At 40.9% G+C, this 22,619-nt stretch overlaps 1 protein-coding gene across 8 annotated transcripts; it reads left to right on the top strand.

Annotated features, from left to right (window-relative positions):
• The first annotated feature begins 108 nt into the window (after positions 1–108).
• LOC124516041 (bromodomain-containing protein 8) lies at positions 109–21,369 on the top strand. 8 transcript variants are annotated; one of them, XM_047085173.1, is made up of 22 exons: positions 110–421; positions 1,360–1,456; positions 6,535–6,604; positions 7,639–7,688; positions 8,026–8,148; positions 8,272–8,352; positions 8,773–8,837; positions 9,621–9,757; positions 10,283–10,501; positions 10,892–11,036; positions 11,941–12,150; positions 12,560–12,840; positions 13,175–13,627; positions 15,041–15,134; positions 15,337–15,383; positions 16,156–16,370; positions 16,539–16,631; positions 16,825–16,893; positions 17,285–17,462; positions 18,690–18,794; positions 19,281–19,325; positions 20,968–21,369. In XM_047085173.1, the coding sequence occupies exons 1-22, from the start codon at positions 403–405 to the stop codon at positions 21,025–21,027; spliced, it is 2,856 nt and encodes a 951-aa protein (XP_046941129.1). In that variant the 5' UTR covers positions 110–402; the 3' UTR covers positions 21,028–21,369. The 8 variants fall into 8 exon arrangements, with proteins under 8 accessions (XP_046941179.1, XP_046941129.1, XP_046941136.1 ...); XM_047085188.1 differs by lacking the exon at positions 110–421 and adding an exon at positions 463–674; XM_047085223.1 differs by lacking the exon at positions 10,283–10,501 and having other exon boundaries at positions 109–421.
• The last annotated feature ends 1,250 nt before the right edge of the window (positions 21,370–22,619 follow it).

Genomic DNA, 22,619 nt, shown 5'->3' with positions numbered 1-22,619 from the left:
CTGCCAATCAGCGCAAGCAAAGGGGGCGGTGGAGCCTTTTAGACCGTTTGCTCTGGTCTGACCTCTACCCTGCTCATGCGGGTCCGGGTTACCAACTGTCGGAGTTTGGATTTGGGAAAGCCTAGAATTTTTCGCGCTTAACACTTTTCCTTGGATACACGCGTTTCTTTTCTAAGAAACTTAAAGGAAATTCTGAGGCTTCAGAGCCATCCTTTTTAGCACATTGCTTCCTAAGATCGCTCAAAAAACCTGGTTTAGGGCGCTTGCTCGTCCTGAAGGTTGGGACTACGCTTCCCAGGAGGCATCGCGAACAAGCGTCGGGACTCTATTTCCCAGAGTTCCCGGGCTTAAGCCCCAGCAGGCAGTCCTCCCTGAGAGGGGGTTGGAGTCTTCGGGGCCAAGATGGCGACAGGAACGGGTAGTAAGTATGTCGGCTGTTTTTGTGTGGAAGGCCTCTTAGACCCGAGACTAGGCACCACATTTCTGTCACGCGCTTGGGGAACAGGTGCAATGATTTGCTTAAGAACCCAGGGTCTTCAAAGACCTGCGCTCGATCGTACTGTGAAGACCAACGACTAGACGCCCAGAAGCGAAGGGTCTTGTGTTTCAGGGAGGCTGCGGAGATTTGAGAGGAGCAGCTCGGCGAATCTTTGTGTGTTTGGGAGCTCTGCGGGGTGAGAGATAAAGGGGCTCTGGAGTCTTGGGGGTGCAGACGAAGAAATGCCGGTAGCCGTACGGAGTAGCCTGATTTCCAAAAGCCATTCGTATTCTGACCAACGTTTTTGAGGCCCGTACTCTATCTCCCACAGAAACAGGGTACTTTAACTGTTAGTTTTTTCGGCCACTAGGAAAACTGCGTTTTCTGCGTCTCAGCCATTTTCCTCTGTTGGATACACTGAAAAGGTCTTTTAGGCCCGATAGCTACTTGGGGGAGGAGGTACTGAGAGAAGTAAACAAGTTTATGCTAAGAAGGAGGCAGGGCACTAGGCTCGGGGTGGAGTGGCGGGTGGCCGCTCGGAATCCTGGGAAGAAGCCTTTGCGTTCAAATTTGAATAAAATGTTAAAACTGGGCCTCTCCGGGAGGTGCCTTATCTTACTCTGACCTTCCCCCTTCCATTTTTAGAATAAAACGGTAGCCATGTCATTTGAAGAAGTAAAAGGTTTGCCAGATATTCAGTGCAATTCATATGGAATAATCATTCGGTGGTGGTATTTTCTTAGGTGAAAATCAATATTCGGTGATAGTAACTCATTTTGTTCTTAGAATCTGGGATGTTTTGCATTAGGCTTTTAGTCCTTACTTTGGGCCTTAGAACTAGTGTCTGGGTGGCTTGTTCTCTAAGACTTTTCTCCTTTTAGAACACAAGCTGCTGAGTACTGGCCCGACAGAGCCATGGTCCATCCGAGAGAAGCTCTGTTTAGCCTCTTCGGTTATGAGGAGTGGAGATCAAAATTGGTAAGGCATCTAAGATGGCTGCTTTCTTGGGTCTTAGAAACTGTTGGGTATTTTTTTATTACACTGGTGCAATCTTACAGTTAATCATACTAACCTTTAAGCAGTATTTGTTTTTTAACAGCTTTATTGAAATTTAATTCAAATACCATAAAAGTAACCTAGTATATTCACAGAGTTGTGTAATCATCTCCACAGACTAATTTTAGAACGTTTTCATTACTCTTAAAAGCAGTCTCTTATCCCTTCCTTAAGCTGCCACTTGACAGTCTGCTCTCCACCTCCGTAACATCCACCCCCACACACACCCTCAGGCAAAAATACCCCGTCTGCTTCCTGTCTCTCTAGATGGCCTATTCTGGACATTTCATATAAATGAAATTTGAGGAATAGCAGAACTGTGTTGTAAAAGGTCCCCATTTTAGGGCGCCTGAGTGGCTCAGTCGGTGAAGCCTCCTACTTCGGCTCAGGTTATGATCTCAGGGTTTGCGAGTTAGAGCCCCGCGTGGGGTTCTGGGCTGAGAGCTCAGAGCTTGGAGCCTGCTTCAGATTCTTTGTCTCCCTCTGTTTGCCCCTCTGCTGCTTGCACTCTGTCTCTTGCATTGTCTCAAAAGTTAGTAAACATTTAAAAAAATTTTAAAAATAAAAGGGCCCCATGGTCTTTATATTCCCACAGGCAATGAATTTTCTTTGTATACTTGACAACACTTACTGTGTGTCATGCTAGTGGGTATGAAATGGTATCTCATTGTGGTTTTGATTTGTATATCCCTGATAATGTTGTTGAGCATCTTTTCAGGTGCTTATTGGTCATTTGTCTGTCTTTGGGAAAATGCTCAGATCCTTTGGATTATCTATATTTTTATTATTGAGCTTTAAGATCTGTAAATATTCTGGACACAAATTGCTTGTCAGATAATTTGCAGATTTTTCTTTTGTGTGTTGTCTTTTCATTTTTTTTTTGATTGGTTTAATTTATGGCACAAAAGTTTTTAATTTTGATATGTCCAATTTATTTTTTCTTGTGTTGCTTAATGCTTTTGGTGTCATAGCTAAGAGACCATTTACTTCTATGTTTTCAAAGCTAGGTTTATTTTGTTTATGTTTTTGTTTAATCTCTCCCCCCATTGTGGGAGGCTCGAGCTCACAACCCTGAGATCAAGAATTGCATGCTCTTCTGACTGAGCCAGCCAGGCATCCCCAAAGCTTTATAGTTTTAGCTCTCTATATATGGGTCTGTGATCCATTTTGAGTAATTTTTCTGTAGGTTGTAAGACGGGGATCTTTTTTACATGTAGATTTGCAGTTGTCTCAGTCTCCAGTCTTTGTTAAAAAGACTGTTCTTTCCCTATTGAAATTGTCTTGGCACTCAGTATTTCTTTTTAGAGACCAGAAAGTAAGGACTCTGGTTTCCAATTTTTTTTTTTTTTTTTTTTTTTTTTTTTACTTCTAGGACGTACCCGTTTTTATTTGTAACATTTGCTTGTTTTTCCTCAGAATCAAAAGACACCTTTTACTTGTCTTAAGCCTGTTAATTATTTAATAAACAAATTTGTGTTTTGTGGCACATCTCTACTATTTTAATTGTTCAAATGAGTCTACAGAGGCACCATTGCTGGTTACACTTAACATTTCTGCAGCTTTATATATTTTCCAAATGACTTAAAATTTTTTTTTAATGTTTATTTATATTTGAGAGAGAGCATGAGCAGGGGAGGGGCAGAGAGAGAGGAAGGAAGACACAGAATCCAAAGCAGGCTCTGGGCTCCGAGCTCAGCACAGAACCTGATGTGGGGCTTGAACCCATGAACTGTGAGATCATGACCTGAGCCAAAGTTGGACACTTAACCGACTGAGCCACCCAGGTGCCCTTCAAATAACTTTTTAAAGGTGAAATCTGGATATCCTAGGTAATAGCTGTTTTTAAACCAAATTAAATGGTAAACCCTAAGACAAAATGCATCACACTAATTTGATAAATCACAAATTAAAAATAGTATAAGAACACTTAAGTAAAACTTTGAAATTTTAAATTGCATTTCTTTTTTTGGAGGTACTAAATCATAAGTTTCCAAGTTCAGAATGGCACACAGTGTCTTCCATTGCTATACCTCATCTACCAGTGTTAGCATTTTCTTAGAGTTTCATTACTTGTGTTTCTCTGGCATTGATTTTATATACATTAGCAAATACATGTTTTCCTCTCCTTTTTTTTTTTTTTAATGTTTAATTTTGAAAGGGAGAGTGACAGAGCATGAGTGAGGGATGGGCAGATAGAGAGGGAGACACAGAATCTGAAGTAAGTTCCAGGCTCTGAGCTGTCAGCACAGAGCCCGACATGGGGCTGGAACCCAGGGACCGAGAGATCATGACCTGAGCCGAAGTCAGACACTTAAACTGACTGAGCCATCCAAGCACCCCCTCCTCCTACTTTGTAAACATAAATGGTTTTATACTATATATACTGTTCTTTACCTTGCTGTTGCTTGTCTTCTTTTCTGTAACTTAGTGTATGTGAAGCTCTGTCTCATTCTGTTTTTTCTTAAGTGTCTGTGTTGTATTGTGATAAAGGTAACTGTAATTTATTTACCTGGTATTCTATTGATGGACATTTCCTAATACAAATATGACTTTGCATATTTGTATGTAAAATAAAAATAGGATTATTGGGTCAAAGAATATATGATACAGAATTTGGTAAATATTTCAAATTGACCTACTCCAATTGTTTCGATTTATATTCCCGTTGGTGATATATCACAATGCTTGCTTTTTGGTTCGATCTTTCACGATATTATAAAAGGTGAGAAATGGTTCTCATATTTTTATATTTTTCATTTACATTTATCTTATGTTGAGTGTGGTTGAATATCTTTGTGTGTTAAAGAGCTGTTTATAGTGCTTTTTTTGTAAGATGCCTTCTTCCATTTTTCTTCTTGATTATTTGTCTTTTCTCATTACTTGGGAGAGGGCTCCTTACATACTAGGGAGATTAGCCGTTTGTTTGAGCTATGAGATGCATTTTTTTAAAAACCAGTGTGCCATTGTCTTTTCTTGTGGTAATATTTTTACATTAAGACTTTTAAAATACACTTAGTTTATTAATATTTTTTTTTGACAGGTCCTGGATTTTGTGACCTATTTAGAAAGTTCTTCTCTAGTCTGAGATTATAAAATAATTCTATGATTTTTTTCTCATACTTCCATGGTTAAATTTCTTTTAATGTTAATTAGTTTATTTATTTTGAGAGAGCACAAGAGCGCGCATGAACAGGTGCGCAAGAGGAGCAAAGAGACGGAGAGAGACACTCCCAAGCAGGGATTAACTTAGTCCTTAACTGATACTGAATTGACAGCCACCCAGGTGCCCCTAGTTAAAATTTTTTTTAACATTTAAATCTTTGGTTCATTTGGGGCTTTTCTTGGTACAAGGTGTAAATTATGTATCGAACTTTATTTTTTGTTGATAGCTATCCATATAACAATATCATAATAACAATATTATAAAGGAAAAGAGCTGTGTGATACCATTATCTCAACACAAATTGAAAAAAAACTTTTCTTTTTAAAGTTATGTAGTTTTGGGGCGCCTGGGTGGCTCAGTCGGTTAAGCGTCCAACTTCGGCTCAGGTCACGATCTCGCGGTATGTGAGTTCGAGCCCCGCGTCGGGCTCTGTGCTGACTGCTCAGAGCCTGGAGCCTGTTTCAGATTCTGTGTCTCCCTCTCTCTCTGACCCTCCCCCGTTCATGCTCTGTCTCTCTCTGTCTCAAAAATAAATAAACGTTAAAAAAAAAATTTTTTTTTTTTAAATAAAAAATAAAGTTATGTAGTTTTTTAACCATATAGTGTGGAGAATAAGATAGGATATCCATGTATCCAGTACCTGGATTTAATAAATCTTAATAGTTTGTCATATTTTCTTCACATCCTTTTAAAGAAATAAACATAGACACAATTAAAGCTCCCTTGCATACCACTGTGATCCCATTCTAGTCTTGTTTTTATTTCTGTCTTTTTATCTACAACTTTTTAAAAGATTGCTTGATTACATGATAGCCGAAATTTGTCTCATTTTTTCACTTAATATTATGTAGTACATATGTTTCTTTTTGCTACATACATTTTATAATTATTTTTATGGTCTATTTAATGTTTTGTTGAGGTGAAATGCCATAAGTTAAATCCCTTGCAGGCATTTAGGAAAAACTTAACTGTTGTTCTGATCAAGTCCACATCATGCTTTCTTCTTGGTAGTTGCTTTTTTGTTGGATTATTACTATTTTTTTAAAGTTTATTTTGAGAGCGACAGAGTGCGAGTGGGGGAGGGGCAGAGAAGGGGGGCCTCTACTGCACTCTACTAGTACAGAGCCTGACGTGGGGCTCCAACTCATGGTACTCTGAGAACATGACCTAAGCTGAAACTAAGAGTCAGAACCACCCAGGCACCCCTGTTAGGTTATTTTTTTATATTACATTCCTATGAATTGTATTAGTGGATCAAAAGATAACTTTTTTATTAGAAAAAAATTTTTTTTAAGTTTTTTCATTTTGACAGAGTGGAAGTGGGGAAGGGCCAAAGAGAGAAATCCCAAGCAGGCTCCTTACTGTCAGAGCCTGATGCGGGGCTCAAACTCACAAACTGTGGGATCATGACCTGAGCTGAAGTTGTACACTAACCGATTGAGCCACCCATGCACCCTAAAAAATAACTTTTTAGTCTGAAATATATTACAAAATGATTTTCAAAAGACAGATCTCTTTAAAAGAGCCAAAATCAACATGAAAATACTTTCTCAAATGAACAGAAATGATGATGTACTAGACTAATACCTTCACTTCAGCCAGGAAATATATCACCTGTGAGAACGGTTTCACAATGATTCTTTACCTCTAAATGATTTTAAAGTAGTTGTGTCATTTTCCATAGTCACATATTCTAGAATACTTTCTGGTGGCAATTTATTTATTCTAAATTTTGTACTCCAAACCTTGAACTATTAGCCTAGCTTCCCCTCAACCCCCACCCTCGCCCCCTTTTTTTTCTATTTAGTGTGTAATAGGCTTTTCTCATTTTGTGTAGGGTATCAGTTAGCAGAGCAATCAAGCCCTTTGCAGAACCTGGCCGCCCTCCAGACTGGTTCTCTCAAAAAGTAAGTTCCCAAGCAAGTGCTCTTTTATTTTTTATTTATTTATTTTTTCTTGTGAGTTTTTTTGTTTTTGTTTTTTACTTTATGTTTTTTGATTTACATTCAAGTTAGCATATAGCGCAAAAATGATTTCAGGAGTAGATTCCTTGATGCCCCTTACCCATTTAGCCCATCTCCCCCTGACAACCCCTCCAGTAACCCTCTGTTTGTTCTCCATATTTAAGAGTCTCTTATGTTTTGTTCCCCTCCCTGTTTTTATATTATTTTTGTTTCCCTTCTCTTATGGTCATCTGTTTTGTCTCTTAAAGTTCTCATATGAGTGAAGTCGTATGATATTTGTCTTTCTCTGACTAATTTCACTTAGCATAATACCCTCTAGTTCCATCCATGCAGGTGCAAATGGCAAGTGCTCTTTTAGAGCAGTCTTAGAGACGTGAAATGCATTCCCTTCCAGGCCTTGCTCTTTAATCACAAGTCTTTATACCACAAAGAGAGAAGAGTTGAGAATACTGTTTCCTTTTTTCCCCACTGTTGGCCAGTCTACCCATGTATGTTCATATTATAAACTTTTCTTGTTGTGTAACTAACAGGTAAGGAGGGTCCAAGCTTGAGAGTTAAAAAGATCTGAGTTTACTATGACTTCACTTACACTCTTTAGACCATGATTCTCCGTTGTCTCATTTGTAAAATGGAGATAAAAGGTACTTCAAGATTCTTGTAAAGATTTAGTTGAGGCAATACCAGTAAAGCGTATAGCACAATACCTTGCATGTGGTAACTACTCAGTAGATATTAACTATACATATTGGCTATTGGGTTGCTTTTCCTTGCATATATAAATTCTAGGTTAGAAGACTCCCTGTTCTATGTCCTGGTACTAAGTATTTTGAACTGATTTGACTGCAAAGTATTTGCCCTTCTAGAGACCACTCATCTTACATATAGCTCTTCTTTGCAAGCCTTAGTTTGACATGTTGAAACTTTTAAAGATCATTCCTTTCCAGGCTTGTTCATCATATTTTTACTTTTTTTCATAGCATTGTGCTTCCCAGTACTCAGAGCTTCTAGAGACCACTGAGACCCCAAAGTGAGTACAAAGCCAGGTGTTCAAGCCACATCTCTTTAGTGGAGAATGTTTACTGAGGAATCCTGTCAGTTTTATATTGTTTATATTATTTATAATATATAAATATATATATAATATATTTATATATATAAATAAGTATTTTTAAATATATATAAATTTATAATATATGGTTATAATATATAAATAATATATTTATATTATTAGTATTACTGGGTGATAAAAATAGAGCAGAAGTTATCTATGGTTAGATGGTGGAGAGGCTCAAAGAAAGCAAGTGGGAGTGGGAACAAATGTTCTTTTATGCAAATGTGCGTTTTTGTTTTGAAATTTTCTACAGACGGAAAAGGGGTGAAAAGGGCGAAGTGGTAGAAACTGTTGAAGATGTCATTGTTCGGAAGTTGACTGCTGAACGAGTTGAGGAACTAAAGAAAGTGATAAAGGAAACCCAAGAAAAATATAGGTACTTAGCAGAGGGAATGCCAAATGGTTGGGAGAGACCAAAGGGGCTGACTTTTGATACTGCTCAGAATTTTTTAAATAATAGATTAAAGGACCCAGTTAACTCATTTCTCTTTATTTCTAGACGGCTGAAAAGAGATGCAGAACTAATTCAAGCTGGGCACATGGACAGCAGACTGGATGAGCTTTGCAATGACATTGTGATGTGGGTTATATTATATTGTTCTTCCTTCTGTATACCTTCCTCTGTTTTTACCCCTTTTCTCCTCAAGTATTCTGGCTTATCTCCTCCATCTGCCATCCCTTTAGTCTGGAGTGATTCTGGAAGGGAAAAGCTGCCCCATGGCCTGGTAGCTGGGAGGGGAGAATGAGTTGTAGACAATAATGTGGAATATTTCAGTGTGAAGATACAACTTAATTTTAACTTAAAAGTGGCTTTAGTTTGCCTGAATGAAGAGCTGGTAGTTTGGCAGTACACTAAAAATTTCCTGTTTTGCTGAGAAGTATTCCTTTTTAGGCCTTTCCTCCATAGAGTGCTAGCCTGGCAGAAATTTCTTTGTAAGGGTGTTATGACCTGTGGAGGAGTTAGAGCTGGCTAGGATCTTACCCTTACTTCCCGCTTTAGGAAAAAGAAATTGGAGGAAGAGGAGGCTGAAGTAAAGAGGAAGGCTACAGATGCTGCATATCAAGGTAAATGGAACCTCCTCCTGACTCCCTTTAGCAGTTAACTATATATACAGTACTGCATGTTAATAACAGTTGAAGACTATATTGTAACATAGAATCCACTAATTCCATTTTATTTGCGCACTTATCTATGTCCTCTTCTTTTTTACCACAATAAAAACATCCCTTTATATCCAGGAAGAAACTCTTGGAAAATGAGCTCTGCTCTGTTCTCACTAGATTTAGGGTCCTTTTAGGACGCGAAGGCTTGATAATATAGATGTTGAATATAATTAAGTTTTTAGGAAGCAAAGCTCTATAAGAAGATTAAGAATAGCCCAGTCATTGGATAAGAATATAAGCATTTGTAGCTCTAGCTCTGAGCCAGTGAGGTCTTTTCTCGTATTAAAAACAAAATCATAATAATAAGTTGTTGAAGAGGATATTGAAGGATGTTTAAGCCACCTTCCTGTTCCAAGAACCTATGAGATAGTTCAGTGGGTTTGCTTAGGGTGAGAATTATGCTTAGGAAAAATGAGTCTTAAAAAGTTGCTTGTCTCATGGTGACTGGCTGGCTCAGTTGGGAGAGCATTTGACATTTGATCTCAGGGCCGTGAGTTTGAGACCCATGTTGGGTGTAGAGATTACTTAAATAAACTTTTAAAAAAGAGGTATCTGTCTCCCACAAGTAGAATACTGCTTTAATTAGGCAACGTCCCTATTTGTCTTTTATGTAATAGCAGAGTAGTGACCAGTTTCGTTTATTTAATCTTGAAAACTTAAAAATTGTTGCTTTTTATGTTTTAGCTCGTCAAGCAGTAAAGACACCCCCTCGGAGATTACCCACTGTGATGGTCCGCTCTCCTATAGATTCTGCCTCCCCAGGAGGTGATTATCCACTTGGAGACTTGACTACAACCACTATGGAAGAGGCCACCTCTGGAGTGAGTATATTTTCATCTGCAGGAATTGATCAGCAAAGGGGCAATAAGCCAGCAGAGAGCTGAGTGATGAGGAAACCACTTTTGGCCTAGAGGCAATTTCCTCTCTTGGTCTGAAGGCCAAAGACTTAATTTACCATGTTCTGTGCTCTTAAGATAAGGATGGACCTAAAAATGTTGAGCCTTTTGACCTTTTGAGAGATAGGTAAAATAAGAAGTTGTTTGTAAGTAAACTAGTTTTTTAAAATTTCTGCTGAAATGAGGGATAGTGTTCTTGTAAATATAATATTGGTAGTGGTTAAGGAGTTTGTAAAAGGCAGGTTGGGTGGAATGTTTGGGTCACTGTGAGTTTGGGTGGAACAGAGAAACCTGGAAGAAACATATGGCTGAGAGCAGGAGGGATAGAGGGTTCTGGGCAGTTACACTCAGGACTAATAAAGTAATAGTTAGACACACTAACCCATCCAGATTAGTAGGGAACCTTCCAGAGTATGAGAAGTCAGATAAAGGTTCTCTGTTGTCTCTTAGGTAACCCCTGGGACTTTGCCGAGTACCCCAGTCACCTCGTTTCCTGGGATTCCTGACACCCTTCCTCCAGGCTCTGCACCCTTAGAAGCCCCCATGACCCCAGTAACAGATGATTCACCCCAGAAAAAGATGCTTGGACAGAAAGCAACTCCACCCCCCTCCCCTCTGCTGTCAGAGCTCTTGAAGAAGGGCAGCCTCCTGCCTACTAGCCCCAGACTGGTATGGAGACTTCTGTGGGTGTTTGAGAGCTGTGGTGATTTAGTACTTTGGAAGGGAGTGCCTGGGACCTAAAATATGACATGGAAAAAAAAAAGTTCAAAAGAGAAAGAGATCTCCTAATTAAATGTTAACTTAACAAAAACAGAAACAAAAACCAATAAGTTGATAGTATCCTCGGGTCCTGAGTTATCTGAAACCACATCTGTTTTGGTTCTCTTCTACAGAGAACTCTTGTCAAATAAGTTTTAAAAAGTAGAGCTTCCCTTGTGTCTGAAATTATTCTCTATGGATATTAACTTCATGAAGTTTGGTCAACTGCTGAAGCTTTTTTGGGAAGTGGTAGTAAAGGAAAGCTTGAGTGTATCCTTCACCTCTGTTCTTCCCTAATAGGTCAGTGAGAGTGAAATGGCTGTGGCTTCTGGCCACTTGAACAGTACAGGTGTCCTCCTGGAGGTAGGCGGGGTTCTTCCCATGATACATGGTGGGGAGATGCAGCAAACACCCAACACTGTTGCAGCCTCCCCTGCTGCCTCAGGTAAGTCAATACTTTTCCATTATCTACTTTACTTCAAAGATGTTAATCTTAGTATTGACTATCTTTGGTTTCTAGCCTCTGATAATAAGCAACTGTCAATCCTAGATGTAAAGCCCAACTTTTTTTGGAGCTACCTTACCTATTAAACCACATAGTGCCCCAGATTGTAAATCCATTCTGTCTTCTAAATAGTAATCTCTCTGGATGACCACAGCATAGATAATGATGAGAAGAATAGTGAAGTTAGTAGTGAAGCTGCTTCTCTGGGGCTTGCAAAATTATGGAAAGGCGCTAGAGATACCTGAGGCTGTAGTATAGGGGATCAAGATTTGGAGCCAGAGAACTGGACTTGAGTCTCAGGCTTCCTACATTACTGATTTTGTGACCTTGGCGAGATGACTTAACTCTTGAGCTCCAGTTTGCTTTTTTATTAATTGCAACATAATGTACTTCACAAGGATGTTGAGAGAATTGAGTGAGATAGAAAAAGTAAAGCAAAGAGAAAAGCTTTACAAAATATCAAACCTCAGTTATTGATATTTGAATGGTGTTGAACTTGGGTGGTTTACAGCATGCTTAACTGAAGCAGAAGTGACAGATTTATTCATACCAGTTTTTCGTGGTTTTGTTGTTATTTTTGATTTTCTTCCAGTGAAAAATTTCCACCCGTTTTTCATACACCCTGTGTGTTCTAGTATTTTGGTTTATTCCTAACTTGGAAGAAGATCTTTATTAGAAAGCTTGGAAAAAGTAAGGAAATAGATAATGAGCTTACTTAAAAAAAAGAAGAGTTCCTTTCATCCTTTGAGACTAAAACTTTTCTTGGTTGAGTCTTAAAGTGGCTCTTGCTTCGTATTTATGTGCTTTCCTCTTACCTCATTTTGTGTACCTCTTTGTCTGTTAGGTGCTCCTACTCTTTCCCGGCTTTTAGAAGCTGGTCCTACACAGTTCACCACTCCTCTTGCTTCCTTCACTACTGTTGCCAGTGAACCTCCAGTTAAACTTGTGCCACCCCCTGTAGAGTCTGTGTCCCAGGCTACCATTGTCATGATGCCTGCGCTGCCAGCACCATCCTCTGCTCCGGCTGTCTCCACTCCTGAGAGTGTAGCTCCAGGTGCGTCCCTGACCCACGCCCTGAGCAGCCACTAGGTCCAAAATTTCATCTCGAGCTTCAGTTAGAGAAAGCTGACCAAGAGCATCATCTCCAATTCAGATGCTTCTGTCCTGTTCTCCATGGACATCTCTATCCTTAGAAAAACAAGAATGAAAAGATGTGGGCGGGCATTTATGTGTTGGGGGAAAGGGGCTAAGTGTACACATATGAGTAGGCTTGAGAATGTGTGCTCACCCTACTTTCTAGATAAAAGTGAGAACCAAAAAACATAGGCAGATGTAGATCTAAGGTAACTTTTTGAGCTTAAGTGTGTGGGTACTTGACATCTGTCTATAGCCTTGGTTGATCTCCAGGTGGTCACTTGGTACTAGATAAGCTTCTGAAATTCTTTTCTCTTCCTGTTATTCAGTGAGTCAGCCTGACACCTGTGTCCCCATGGAGGCTGTGGGGGATCCACATACTGTGACTGTTTCCATGGATAGCAGTGAAATCTCCATGATCATCAATTCTATCAAAGAAGAGTGTTTCCGATCAGGGGTAGCCGAGGCTCCTGGAGGATCAAAGCCTCCCAGCATAGATGGGAAGGAAGATTTAGATTTGGCTGAGAAGATGGATATTGCTGTGTCCTACACAGGTGAAGAGCTGGACTTTGAGACCGTTGGAGACATCATTGCCATCATTGAGGACAAGGTAACTATTCACAGAGCCCAAAAGAATCTCTCATCAGTCCTACATAGGCTTCTCTCCTCAGCCTCTCCTTGCTTCTTGTAGGTAAACATTTTTCCTGCTTCTGCCCATCTCCATCTCCATAGTCCCAAGCCCTTTGGTGCTCACGTTAGTCCTCTCGCAGTCATCCCTGTGTTACTGGTTTGCATAGGACAGGTGCCTGCCCATTGGTTGCATCTGCTACATGGAGAAGATGGAGAGAGAAGCTATAGATTGAGGTCATTTCATTTGGTGCTAACAGAATTGAGGGACTTGGGCTTCTTTCTTTGACTTCAACAGTGTATGTATTATGGGACAGGTAGATGATCATCCTGAAGTGCTGGATGTGGCAGCAGTAGAAGCAGCACTGTCATTCTGTGAAGAGAATGATGATCCCCAGTCCCTGCCTGGCCCCTGGGAGCACCCTATCCAGCAGGAGCGGGACAAGCCAGTATCTCTCCCTGCACCGGAGATGACAGTCAAGCAAGAAAGGCTGGACTTTGAGGAAACCGAAAACAAAGGAATCCATGAACTGGTGGACATCAGGGAGCCCAGTGTTGAGATTAAAATGGAACCTGCAGAACCAGAGCAAGGCATCTCAGGTCCTGAAATAGTAGCTGGAGTTGTTCCAGCCACAAGTATGGAGCCACCAGAACTCAGAAGTCAGGACTTAGATGAGGAACCAAGAAACATTGCCCCAGGAGAGATTGCTGAAGCAGATGTTTCCGGTGGGAAAGGCGATGAGACTCCACTTACAACTGTGAAGACAGAGGTATTTAAAATTGGCCTGGGAGGGGCACCTGGATGGTTCAGTCGGTTAAGCAGGCAACTCTTGATTCTGGCTCAGGTCATGATTTCACTGTTCCTGGGACTGAGCCCCAGCTGTGGCTCTGGCTCTGTGCTGTCAGCAGAGCCTGCTTGGGAATCAGTCAGTCAATCTCTCTCTCTCTCTCTCTCTCTCTCTCTCTCCCCCCCCCCCCCTTCTGCACCTCCACTTGCATGTGTGCGAGCTTTCTTTCTCTCTCAAAAATAGGGGTGCCTGGGTGGCTCAGTCGGTTAAGCGTCCGACTTCAGCCCGGGTCACGATCTCGCGGTCCGTGAGTTCGAGCCCCGCGTCAGGCTCTGGGCTGATGGCTCAGAGCCTGGAGCCTGCTTCCGATTCTGTGTCTCCCTCTCTCTCTGCCCCTCCCCCGTTCATGCTCTGTCTCTCTCTGTCCCAAAAATAAATAAACGTTAAAAAAAAAAAACTTAAAAAAAATAAATAAATATTAGGGGCGCCTGGGTGTCTCAGTTGGTTAAGTGTCTAACTCTTGGTTTCAACTCAGGTCATGATCTTACAGTTCGTGATTAGAGCCCCACATCGGGCTCTGCGCTGGCAGTGCAGAGCCTGCTTGGGATCCTCTCTCTCTCCCTCTCTGCCCCTCCCCTGCTCATGGCCACTCTCTCTCTTACTCAAACTTTTTTTTTAAAGAAAAGCTTTAAAAAATTTTTTAAAAAATAAGTAAATAAAATCGACCTGGGAGGATGGAGGGTTATACTTTAGGTAAGAAGTGACTGCTTAAGGGGCGCCTGGGTGGCTCAGTTGGTTGGGCGTCTGACTTTGGCTCAGGTCATGATCTCGCAGTTCATGAGTTTGAGCCCCACGTTAGGCTCTGTGCTGACAGCTCAGAGCCTGGAGCCTGCTTTAGATTCTGTGTCTCCCTCTCTCTCTGCCCCTCTCCCTCTCACGCTCTCTTTCTCTCAGAAACAAACGTTTAAAAAAAAGTGATGCTTAGGCCTTTGGTTTTCCTGTTGCATTCCTGAATTGTCACATGGTTGATGTGGCCATAGTCTATAGGTGTGATCATTGCTATATATGCTTATCCTGCTCCTTGTAAGGTGACCATTAGATTCCTTTTACGTGGGTAGGACTAAGAGTTTCTTCTGTAGTCTGATCATTAAAAAATAAACTTCTGGGGGTGCCTGGGTGGCTCATTTGGTTAAGCATGTGACTTTGGCTCGGGTCATGATCTTGCAGTTCATGTGTTTGGGCCCTGTGTCTGCTTCAGATTCTATATCTCCCTCTCTCTCTTCCCCTCCCTGCTCATTCTCTCTCTCTTGAAAAGAAATAAACATTGAAAAAATAAACTTCTGTAGCTGAAGTGATGTATCAGTATTTAGGGTATGTATTCTTTTTGGTCTTCAGGCATCCCCTGAAAGCATGTTGTCTCCATCACATGGCTCAAATCCCATTGAAGATCCTTTAGAGGCAGAGACTCAGCACAAGTTTGAAATGTCAGGTAAATAATAAGCCCAGGAAATCTGAACTCTGTAACTAACTTGAAATCCTTTGCTTAGGCTTCTTGAGGGATTGTGGGTTGTGGGCAAGTAGAGGAGGTAGAATAGGTCAGCATGGAAAGGAGAGCTGCAGGGGATTATTGTCCATAGGAAGGGGAAGGCTAAGGTGGAAAAATCTTCAGGTAGTCTTTCTCTCCTCTGCAGACTCATTGAAAGAAGAATCAGGGACTATTTTTGGAAGCCAGATAAAGGTATTTCAGACTTTTCTTTATTCCTCTTGCTGTGTGACTAGATTTCCCAATAGCACTACCTTTGTAATAAATTTCAGTGAACGTGCATCTTTTTTTCTGAGATGAGACTGGTTAAAGGAGTTGCGTGGGGAAAAGTTGCAGTGGACAGTCAGGCATACTGGCAGTACTGTGGCCACATGTGCTTCCCATCTGAAAGAATATGTGAATTTCACACAGAGCTTTCTTTTGCATTTATAATGCACAAAGAAACTTTGATACCTCAGAGTGATTTGGAGTAAATAGGGATGCCAGAGTCAGGGAGAACATACAAGAAATCAAATTATTACTCTATCCAAAGAAAGTTATCCAGAGTTTTCTTTTTAGAATTACTAAAGTAGTTATAAACAGTAATAAACATTTAAAGTGATGCGATGTGAGCTTGCTCCATCAGATGAGACACAAAATAAAAACTATTTTTGATAACTTTGTACCCAGGGTCAGAGTTCCTCTCAAGAGCAAGGGGAAAGAAGGAACGCCTCTTAGCTTAGTCTTAAGTAAGTAGCTTTTTTTTTTCTTCCTTTTAAAAAGATCCTGGGTCTTCTTCTTTGTCCAGGTTCTAAATTAAACTTGATCAGTTAGTGTAAGTAGATGGTAGTATAAGTGATAGAGAGCTCAGTCAGGAAACAGTGTGAGGCCATTTTCTAGAACTGATCTAACCCAAAAGATCATGTTTAATGACACTTTGCTGGATAGCTTTGCTTGCATTTGTTGACCGGAGCACACTGTGTCTAAGGATGCCCCAGGTGAGGATGAGGAGGAAGATGGAGTCAGTGAAGCGGCCAGCCTCGAGGAGGCTAAGGAAGAAGATCAAGGAGAAGGCTATTTGTCAGAAATGGATAATGAACCCCCTGTGAGCGAGAGTGATGATGGCTTTAGCATACACAATGCTACGCTGCAGTCCCATACACTGGCAGACTCCATCCCCAGCAGCCCTGCTTCTTCACAGTTGTAAGTATCTGAGATTCTTCTTTGAGGTCAAGATAGTGGAGGTGAGAAGTGGGAGAGTCTTAGTTTTTCATCTTCTCTTTCTTGGTCTGGAACTAATAGTTGACAAGAAATGATGAGGTTTTTTTTTTTTTTTTGACTTCTTAATGGGACTCTCTTCTTTTATTTCAGCTCTGTCTGTAGTGAGGATCAAGAAGCTATTCAGGCACAGAAAATCTGGAAGAAAGCTATCATGCTTGTATGGAGAGCTGCAGCTAATCATAGGTGAGTGAGCTTTACCAGTCAGTAGGAACATTTTCTCCTATTCCTCCTGCATGTTTGTGACTAGAGAAGAGTCTGAGTAGGTTTATATGGGATTGGTGGCATTGGCTCTTACAACCTTTAGCTACTTAAATCATGTTCCCTCACCTGCTTCTGAAGGATAAGTAAGTAATTGCACCTTACTCTTTTTGGACAGATATGCCAATGTCTTCCTGCAGCCTGTTACAGATGATATAGCACCTGGCTACCATAGCATTGTACAGAGGTAAGCCATGATCCATTCAGCATACTGACTTGCCTGAATTGTAAATTGTTTAGTCTTAATGGATTTTTGCTTTAGACAGTAAGTTTAAAGCAAATGTTTTTGATGTGAGTAAAGGTAACCAGGTGGTAAGCTAATCATTTCAGTGGCTGGATCACCAAAGATAGTCTAAAAGAACCCCCTTTATTACCTTTCCCAGCCAATACTTACTGAATAGATTAACTTTGGTTTTTGGATTAAGTGCATATTTTGGGGTGAGGGGGTTAGTATTTGAGTCCTGGCAGCTAAGACTAAGGGTATATATGAGAAGATGTATATGGTAATAATATATTCAGATCCATTTGGGTCCTCTTCTCTTCCATTTACCTGTTTTTTTTTTTTTTTTTTTTTTTAGGCCTATGGATTTGTCAACTATTAAGAAAAACATTGAAAATGGACTGATTCGCAGCACAGCTGAATTTCAGCGTGACATTATGCTGATGTTCCAGAATGCTGTAATGTATAATAGCTCGGACCATGATGTCTATCATATGGCAGTAGAAATGCAGCGAGATGTCTTAGAGCAGATCCAGGTACTTTGAGGATCTTTAGTATTTTAGCAAGGATGAAATGAAAATATTCAGATGAAGGGTTGATACTGATGTCAAGAAAGGGTGCTGTGGCTTTTACATAGAATATTCATCAGGGACACAATTAGGAACATAAAATTTTATTCTTGCTGGATTCATGTTGGTTTTCTCATGTTGGCTTGGTAAAAGAGTTATGAGAATATTCTCCCTTGGGCAAATAACTTCAGTTTCCTGAAGTTTTTAAATAATTCATTTATAAAATGGTAAACACCTTTTTAAAAATTATATCAAGTGTGTACATAGTAAACAGGATATAGTTAATTTTTTCCATCATAGATAATCGACTTCTATAGTAGTATTACCAGACACCCTTTGGGATATTGGGCTTCCAAGGGATGTTATCTGTCTATTGTCTGCTAAAGTAAATTGCCTAATGACTTTTGGTTCAAGTTTTTTTCTCTTTCTCATTCTTTTTTTTTTTTTTTTTTTTTTAATTTTTTTTTCAACGTTTATTTATTTTTGGGACAGAGAGAGAGACAGAGCATGAACGGGGGAGGGCCAGAGAGAGAGGGAGACACAGAATGGGAAACAGGCTCCAGGCTCTGAGCCATCAGCCCAGAGCCCGACGCGGGGCTCGAACTCACGGACCGCGAGATCGTGACCTGGCTGAAGTCGGACGCTTAACCGACTGCGCCACCCAGGCGCCCCTCTTTCTCATTCTTAAGAGATATTTATTTTGTATGATGGCCAAAAAAAAGTTATGTGTATTTAGGGGCGCCTGGGTGGCTCAGTCGGTTAAGCATCTGACTTTGGTGCAGGTCATGATCTCACAGCTTGGGAGTTCAGGCCCCGTGTCGGGCCCTGTGCTGACACCTTGGACAGAGCTTGGAGCCTGCTTCAGATTCTGTGTCTCCCTCTGTCTCTGCCCCTCCCCTACTTGTTCTTTCTCTCTCTCCCTCCCTCTCCCTCTCTCTCTCTCTCTCTCTCTCTCTCTCTCTCTCTCAAATATTAATATTTTAAAAAAGGTTATAGATATTTAGCATTTTTAGTTCCTTTAGCATATGTAACTAGAATTAAAACCTGAAATGCAAAACTTGTAATCAGTTGAGAAGTGTTTGAATGCTATTTGCAAAAGGGTACTACATGAAATCCTGTTTACAAGCCAGAAGTGTCTGAATTCTTCCATACTGGCTCAGATCTTGGGGCCAACCCTGTTTCTTTTCCCTGTAGCAATTCCTCGCCACACAGTTGATTATGCAGACATCTGAGTCTGGGATCAGTGCTAAAAGTCTTCGAGGGAGAGATTCTACCCGCAAACAGGATTCTTCAGAGAAGGTGAGGAGACCAAGAAGGAGCCTTGTATGCCAGTGTTCCAGTGCTAGAAGTCTGAAGCATCTAAGGAGCCTTATGTTACTACTTGCTACTTGGTAACTGCTGGGCTGCTACATTCCAGTGGTGTATAGACATGTGTACATCTTAAGATGGTGGTGGTTTGCACTTATCCAAACATTGAAGAAACCTGCTGTGACTGGAGGGCCCAGTCATACAAGAAATTGTGAGCTGAATGAGTGAATTGTTAGTTTCTCTGCGTGAGTGCTTGCATGGTGGGGGAAATGACTTGCAGCAATCAGGGACCATCAGTTCCTGTTCCAGACGCATAATGGCCAGACTGCTTTTGGTTCTCTTTCCTCTTGTTCTTGAGTTTTTTTTTTAATTTTGTCTTTGTGTATGTGGTGCTTGTGTCTCTATCCTGAGGTTTGGGGTGCTTGTGGCTGAGAGTTTTCTGTGGAACCTGATCAGTGTTTGTTTGTCCTCTAACAGGACAGTGTCCCCATGGGCTCTCCTGCCTTCCTTCTCTCTCTCTTTGTAAGTATTGAATGGCTGCAAGGGGTGGTGTTGCCACAAAAATTCTCAGCTCCTGCTGGGGGTGGGTGGCAGAGGGAAATCCAACATGCAGACTGTGGCAGTGTCTTGAACTTCTCTTTATTCAGGTCATTAAGAAACTGTCTCTTCTGCATTTCTGTCTTTCTGCATGTGTGTGTGTGTGGGCTGGGTAGGGACTATTTATGAGTTCACTGGGCTGAAATGAGGTACTCTTGGTAAGGATCTAGGATGCATCTGCTCCTCATTTCTTGACTCCACCTTTTGCCAATTCTTTTCTTACAAATAAATGATTGCTCAGAGCAGCCGCTACTAGCTGGCTTCTAAAAAGTGTTCCTCATACCAGCAGATGCCCAGCACATAATTATTTTCTTTTCCCCTAATATTAAGTTGCATGACTGATGCCTGATACACAAACACTCTATACAATTTAAGATAAGGCTCTTAGGAACAGTGACCACTACATATAGTAGTGGCTGGTAGAATTAGAGATAAACTTAGTAAAGCTAGCCCTAAACAATTATCGTTTTCCTCTGTAAATTGAACAATCCTCTGGCTCTGTGTTCGTATGGGGCATTGAGGCATGATGTAATGGAAGAACATCAGGCTAGAAAACCACATGTTCTGAAACTCACTGGATTATCCGTTGGAGCCTTGTTTTCCTCATCTGTGTGATGGAGCTCATATAACGAGGTACCTGTCCAGCCTACCTCACAGGGATGTTGTGAGGATAAAATGAGATAATAAGTATGGAACTGGCTTGAAAAAAATTAAAGTGTTATACAAATGCAAGGTGGTATTTTTATTCTTCATGTCGCCTCAAAGGCAACTTGTGTTCATGAGCTTTTAAAATTTTAGAGTCCTTGCATGTTAAGAATGTAAAAATGGCCTAGCCCAGCAAAAGTGTTCACTGATTCATCTTGCCTACAGGCTTCATTCAGCCTGTACCACAGACGGAACACTGTAATCTCCCTTCTTTCCTATTGGCCTGCAACAATGACTGTGGATCCCCAAGCAGTTGGCTGGCTGTTGCAAAGCTGGTTAATAGGATCTTTTATCTATTGAAGACAGCAAAGTATTGCACGAGAGGAAGGAGCTGGGCTGCAGGGAGAGAGCAGCAAATGGAAAGAAGCCTTCTGATTGTCCTGATCTCATGGAAAACAACTGTCAGGAGGTGCTAGGGAACTAGTGCCAGGGTCAGTCTGCAGGAAAGGCCTTTCTTATAGGGACCAACAGCTGGACAGGTATGTTAGCCAAGAATCTCACTATCCACTGCCCTTTCTGACCCTCCCACCTTTCTTTTACTCTTCCTCTTCCTTTGAACATGGTTTGGGGCCTGGGTGGGATGACTAATAGTCATTCTTTGGGACCCCAGGTGAACCCCAGTGACCTCTGTAGTGGGCAGGAGCAAGATACTCTGTCCTGCATTACCTCTCACAAACTATTGCCAGGAAGTTTTAGCCCACTCTGTGGGAAGACAGATCTATGCCCTTCATATCCTGGATTTTTCTGCTGATTCTCTTCCTCTTTCCCCATGAAACCAAATCCCCAATATTGTTGCAACTTCTCTCTCACCTCCTCAGCAACTTGTACTCATGCTCCCTTTCTTTGTCTGCCTGTCATCTAGGATGGGGGAACCAGGGGGCGCCGCTGTGCCATTGAAGCAGATATGAAGATGAAAAAGTGAAACTTCAGAGTACCCTCACTGAGCTGAACCTGAAGTAGAAGTAAACAAGATAGAGCTTGGGCTTGTGGGCCCAGTTCCAGAAGTGGAAGTTACAGAAGAGGAGGCATCTGGGCCATGTGACATGAGCTGGGGAAATCTCTCTCAGAGAGTTGGAGTAGCACAGTTGCCTGTTTTAGGGCAAAAATCATGGGCTGTGTTAATGTCCTAATGTGTAGCTAGCAGATTGTAGCTAGTTTGTACTGTCTTGTGAAGTGTACAGACTTTTTAAAAAAACAAAAACAGAAAAACACCTGTGAAATGTGTGTGTACACAATACACAATAAACTCTGAAAGAAAAGCCTAGTCTTTGCTGTGTTCTCTCTGTGTATGCGAATGAGAAACTTGTGGGTTTTTTTTCTGCATGATAATTGTTTTATCATCTCTGGAAACGAGATTATTGCGGGGGGAGTGGTATTATAAATATGAGCTGTTCAACTGCTTGGAGAAGGTAAGTAACCAAGACTGAATTTAGAAATAATGTTTTAAAGTGTTGCATCATGCAATGAGGATAATCTTATTAAGCTTTTCTTGAATGTTTGGGAAAACAAAGTTCTCAGTGTTCTGTTCATGGCATTGCTTTTGAAGAAGATTAGAGCATGGACATAGGTCGTACTGACCTTTTTCTCAGACATCGGTTCTACCTAGTGTACTGTCTTTGCAGATGATATTTTTAGGACATTATACTATTTGCTTCCTATTTCTATATGCAGGGTTTATGTGTAGTTTAAAATTCATTGTTGGGGTGCTTGGGTGGCTCAGTCGGGTAAGCATCTGACTGGCTCGGCTCATGATCCCACGGTTCTTGAGTTTGAGCTCCACATCGGGCTCTGTGCTGACAGCTCAGAGCCTGGAGCCTACTTCAGGTTCTGTGTCCCCCTCTCTCTGCACCTCCCCCACTCATGCTCTGTCTCTCAAAAACTAAACTTCAAAAAAATAAAAATAATAAATTCATTGTTATCTGAAGGCTAAAATCCATGTAAGAGTTAACAAATTTATCATCTAAGTTTATTCTAAATTTTGTTACTAAATAACTGTGAAACGAAATAGTTATGAGCCTTATTATAAAGAAATAGGTCAATAAAAAAGAAATAGACATAGGGTATTGTCTAGAATGTAGAACCTCCTTAAGAAAGATGTGTTTAAGAAAGTTATTGGAAGTTGCGGATCTTTATGGCTTGAACTATATACTTGTTATGATGCTCAAGAAGTAGAAGATATGTTCCTGTGAAGTGATAGAAAAGAGTTCAGTCAATCCAGGAGTTAGAAGATTAAGTAACTGTAGTATATTCTCAAAGCAGTCTACAAACTTGCATGTGATACAAGCAGTGAGGCCCTAAAAATTGGAGAGGACTGTGGAGGAGATCCGTTAAAGGACATAGACTTTGGCTTGGCAGAGAAGGTGGTGGGTGAGCTTGGCAGAGCAGATTAGATTAAAGATCAAGACACTGACCACGAGGCTATGACATTTATTCCGGAACAGAGGATGAACTTTGAGAAAAATAGTGGATGAAAATGGGGAAGTGGGCTTGCTTACTGAATACCAGAGAAGGAAA

This window comes from Lynx rufus, unplaced genomic scaffold (assembly GCF_022079265.1).
Source record: "Lynx rufus isolate CCGP_SWC_20201006 ecotype Redwood Valley unplaced genomic scaffold, mLynRuf1.p SCAF_1, whole genome shotgun sequence".
Lineage (NCBI taxonomy): Eukaryota > Metazoa > Chordata > Mammalia > Carnivora > Felidae > Lynx > Lynx rufus.
Note: the sequence above shows the minus strand (reverse complement) of the source record. Positions and strands in the feature narration are given on the sequence as shown.

Excerpts from the sequence above, each read along its gene's own strand:
- LOC124516041 (XM_047085173.1), top strand. Across the intron at positions 10,502-10,891 it reads TGCCTACTAGCCCCAGACTG|GTCAGTGAGAGTGAAATGGC; the intron begins GTATGGAGACTT and ends CTTCCCTAATAG. Across the intron at positions 16,632-16,824 it reads AGAGCTGCAGCTAATCATAG|ATATGCCAATGTCTTCCTGC; the intron begins GTGAGTGAGCTT and ends CTTTTTGGACAG.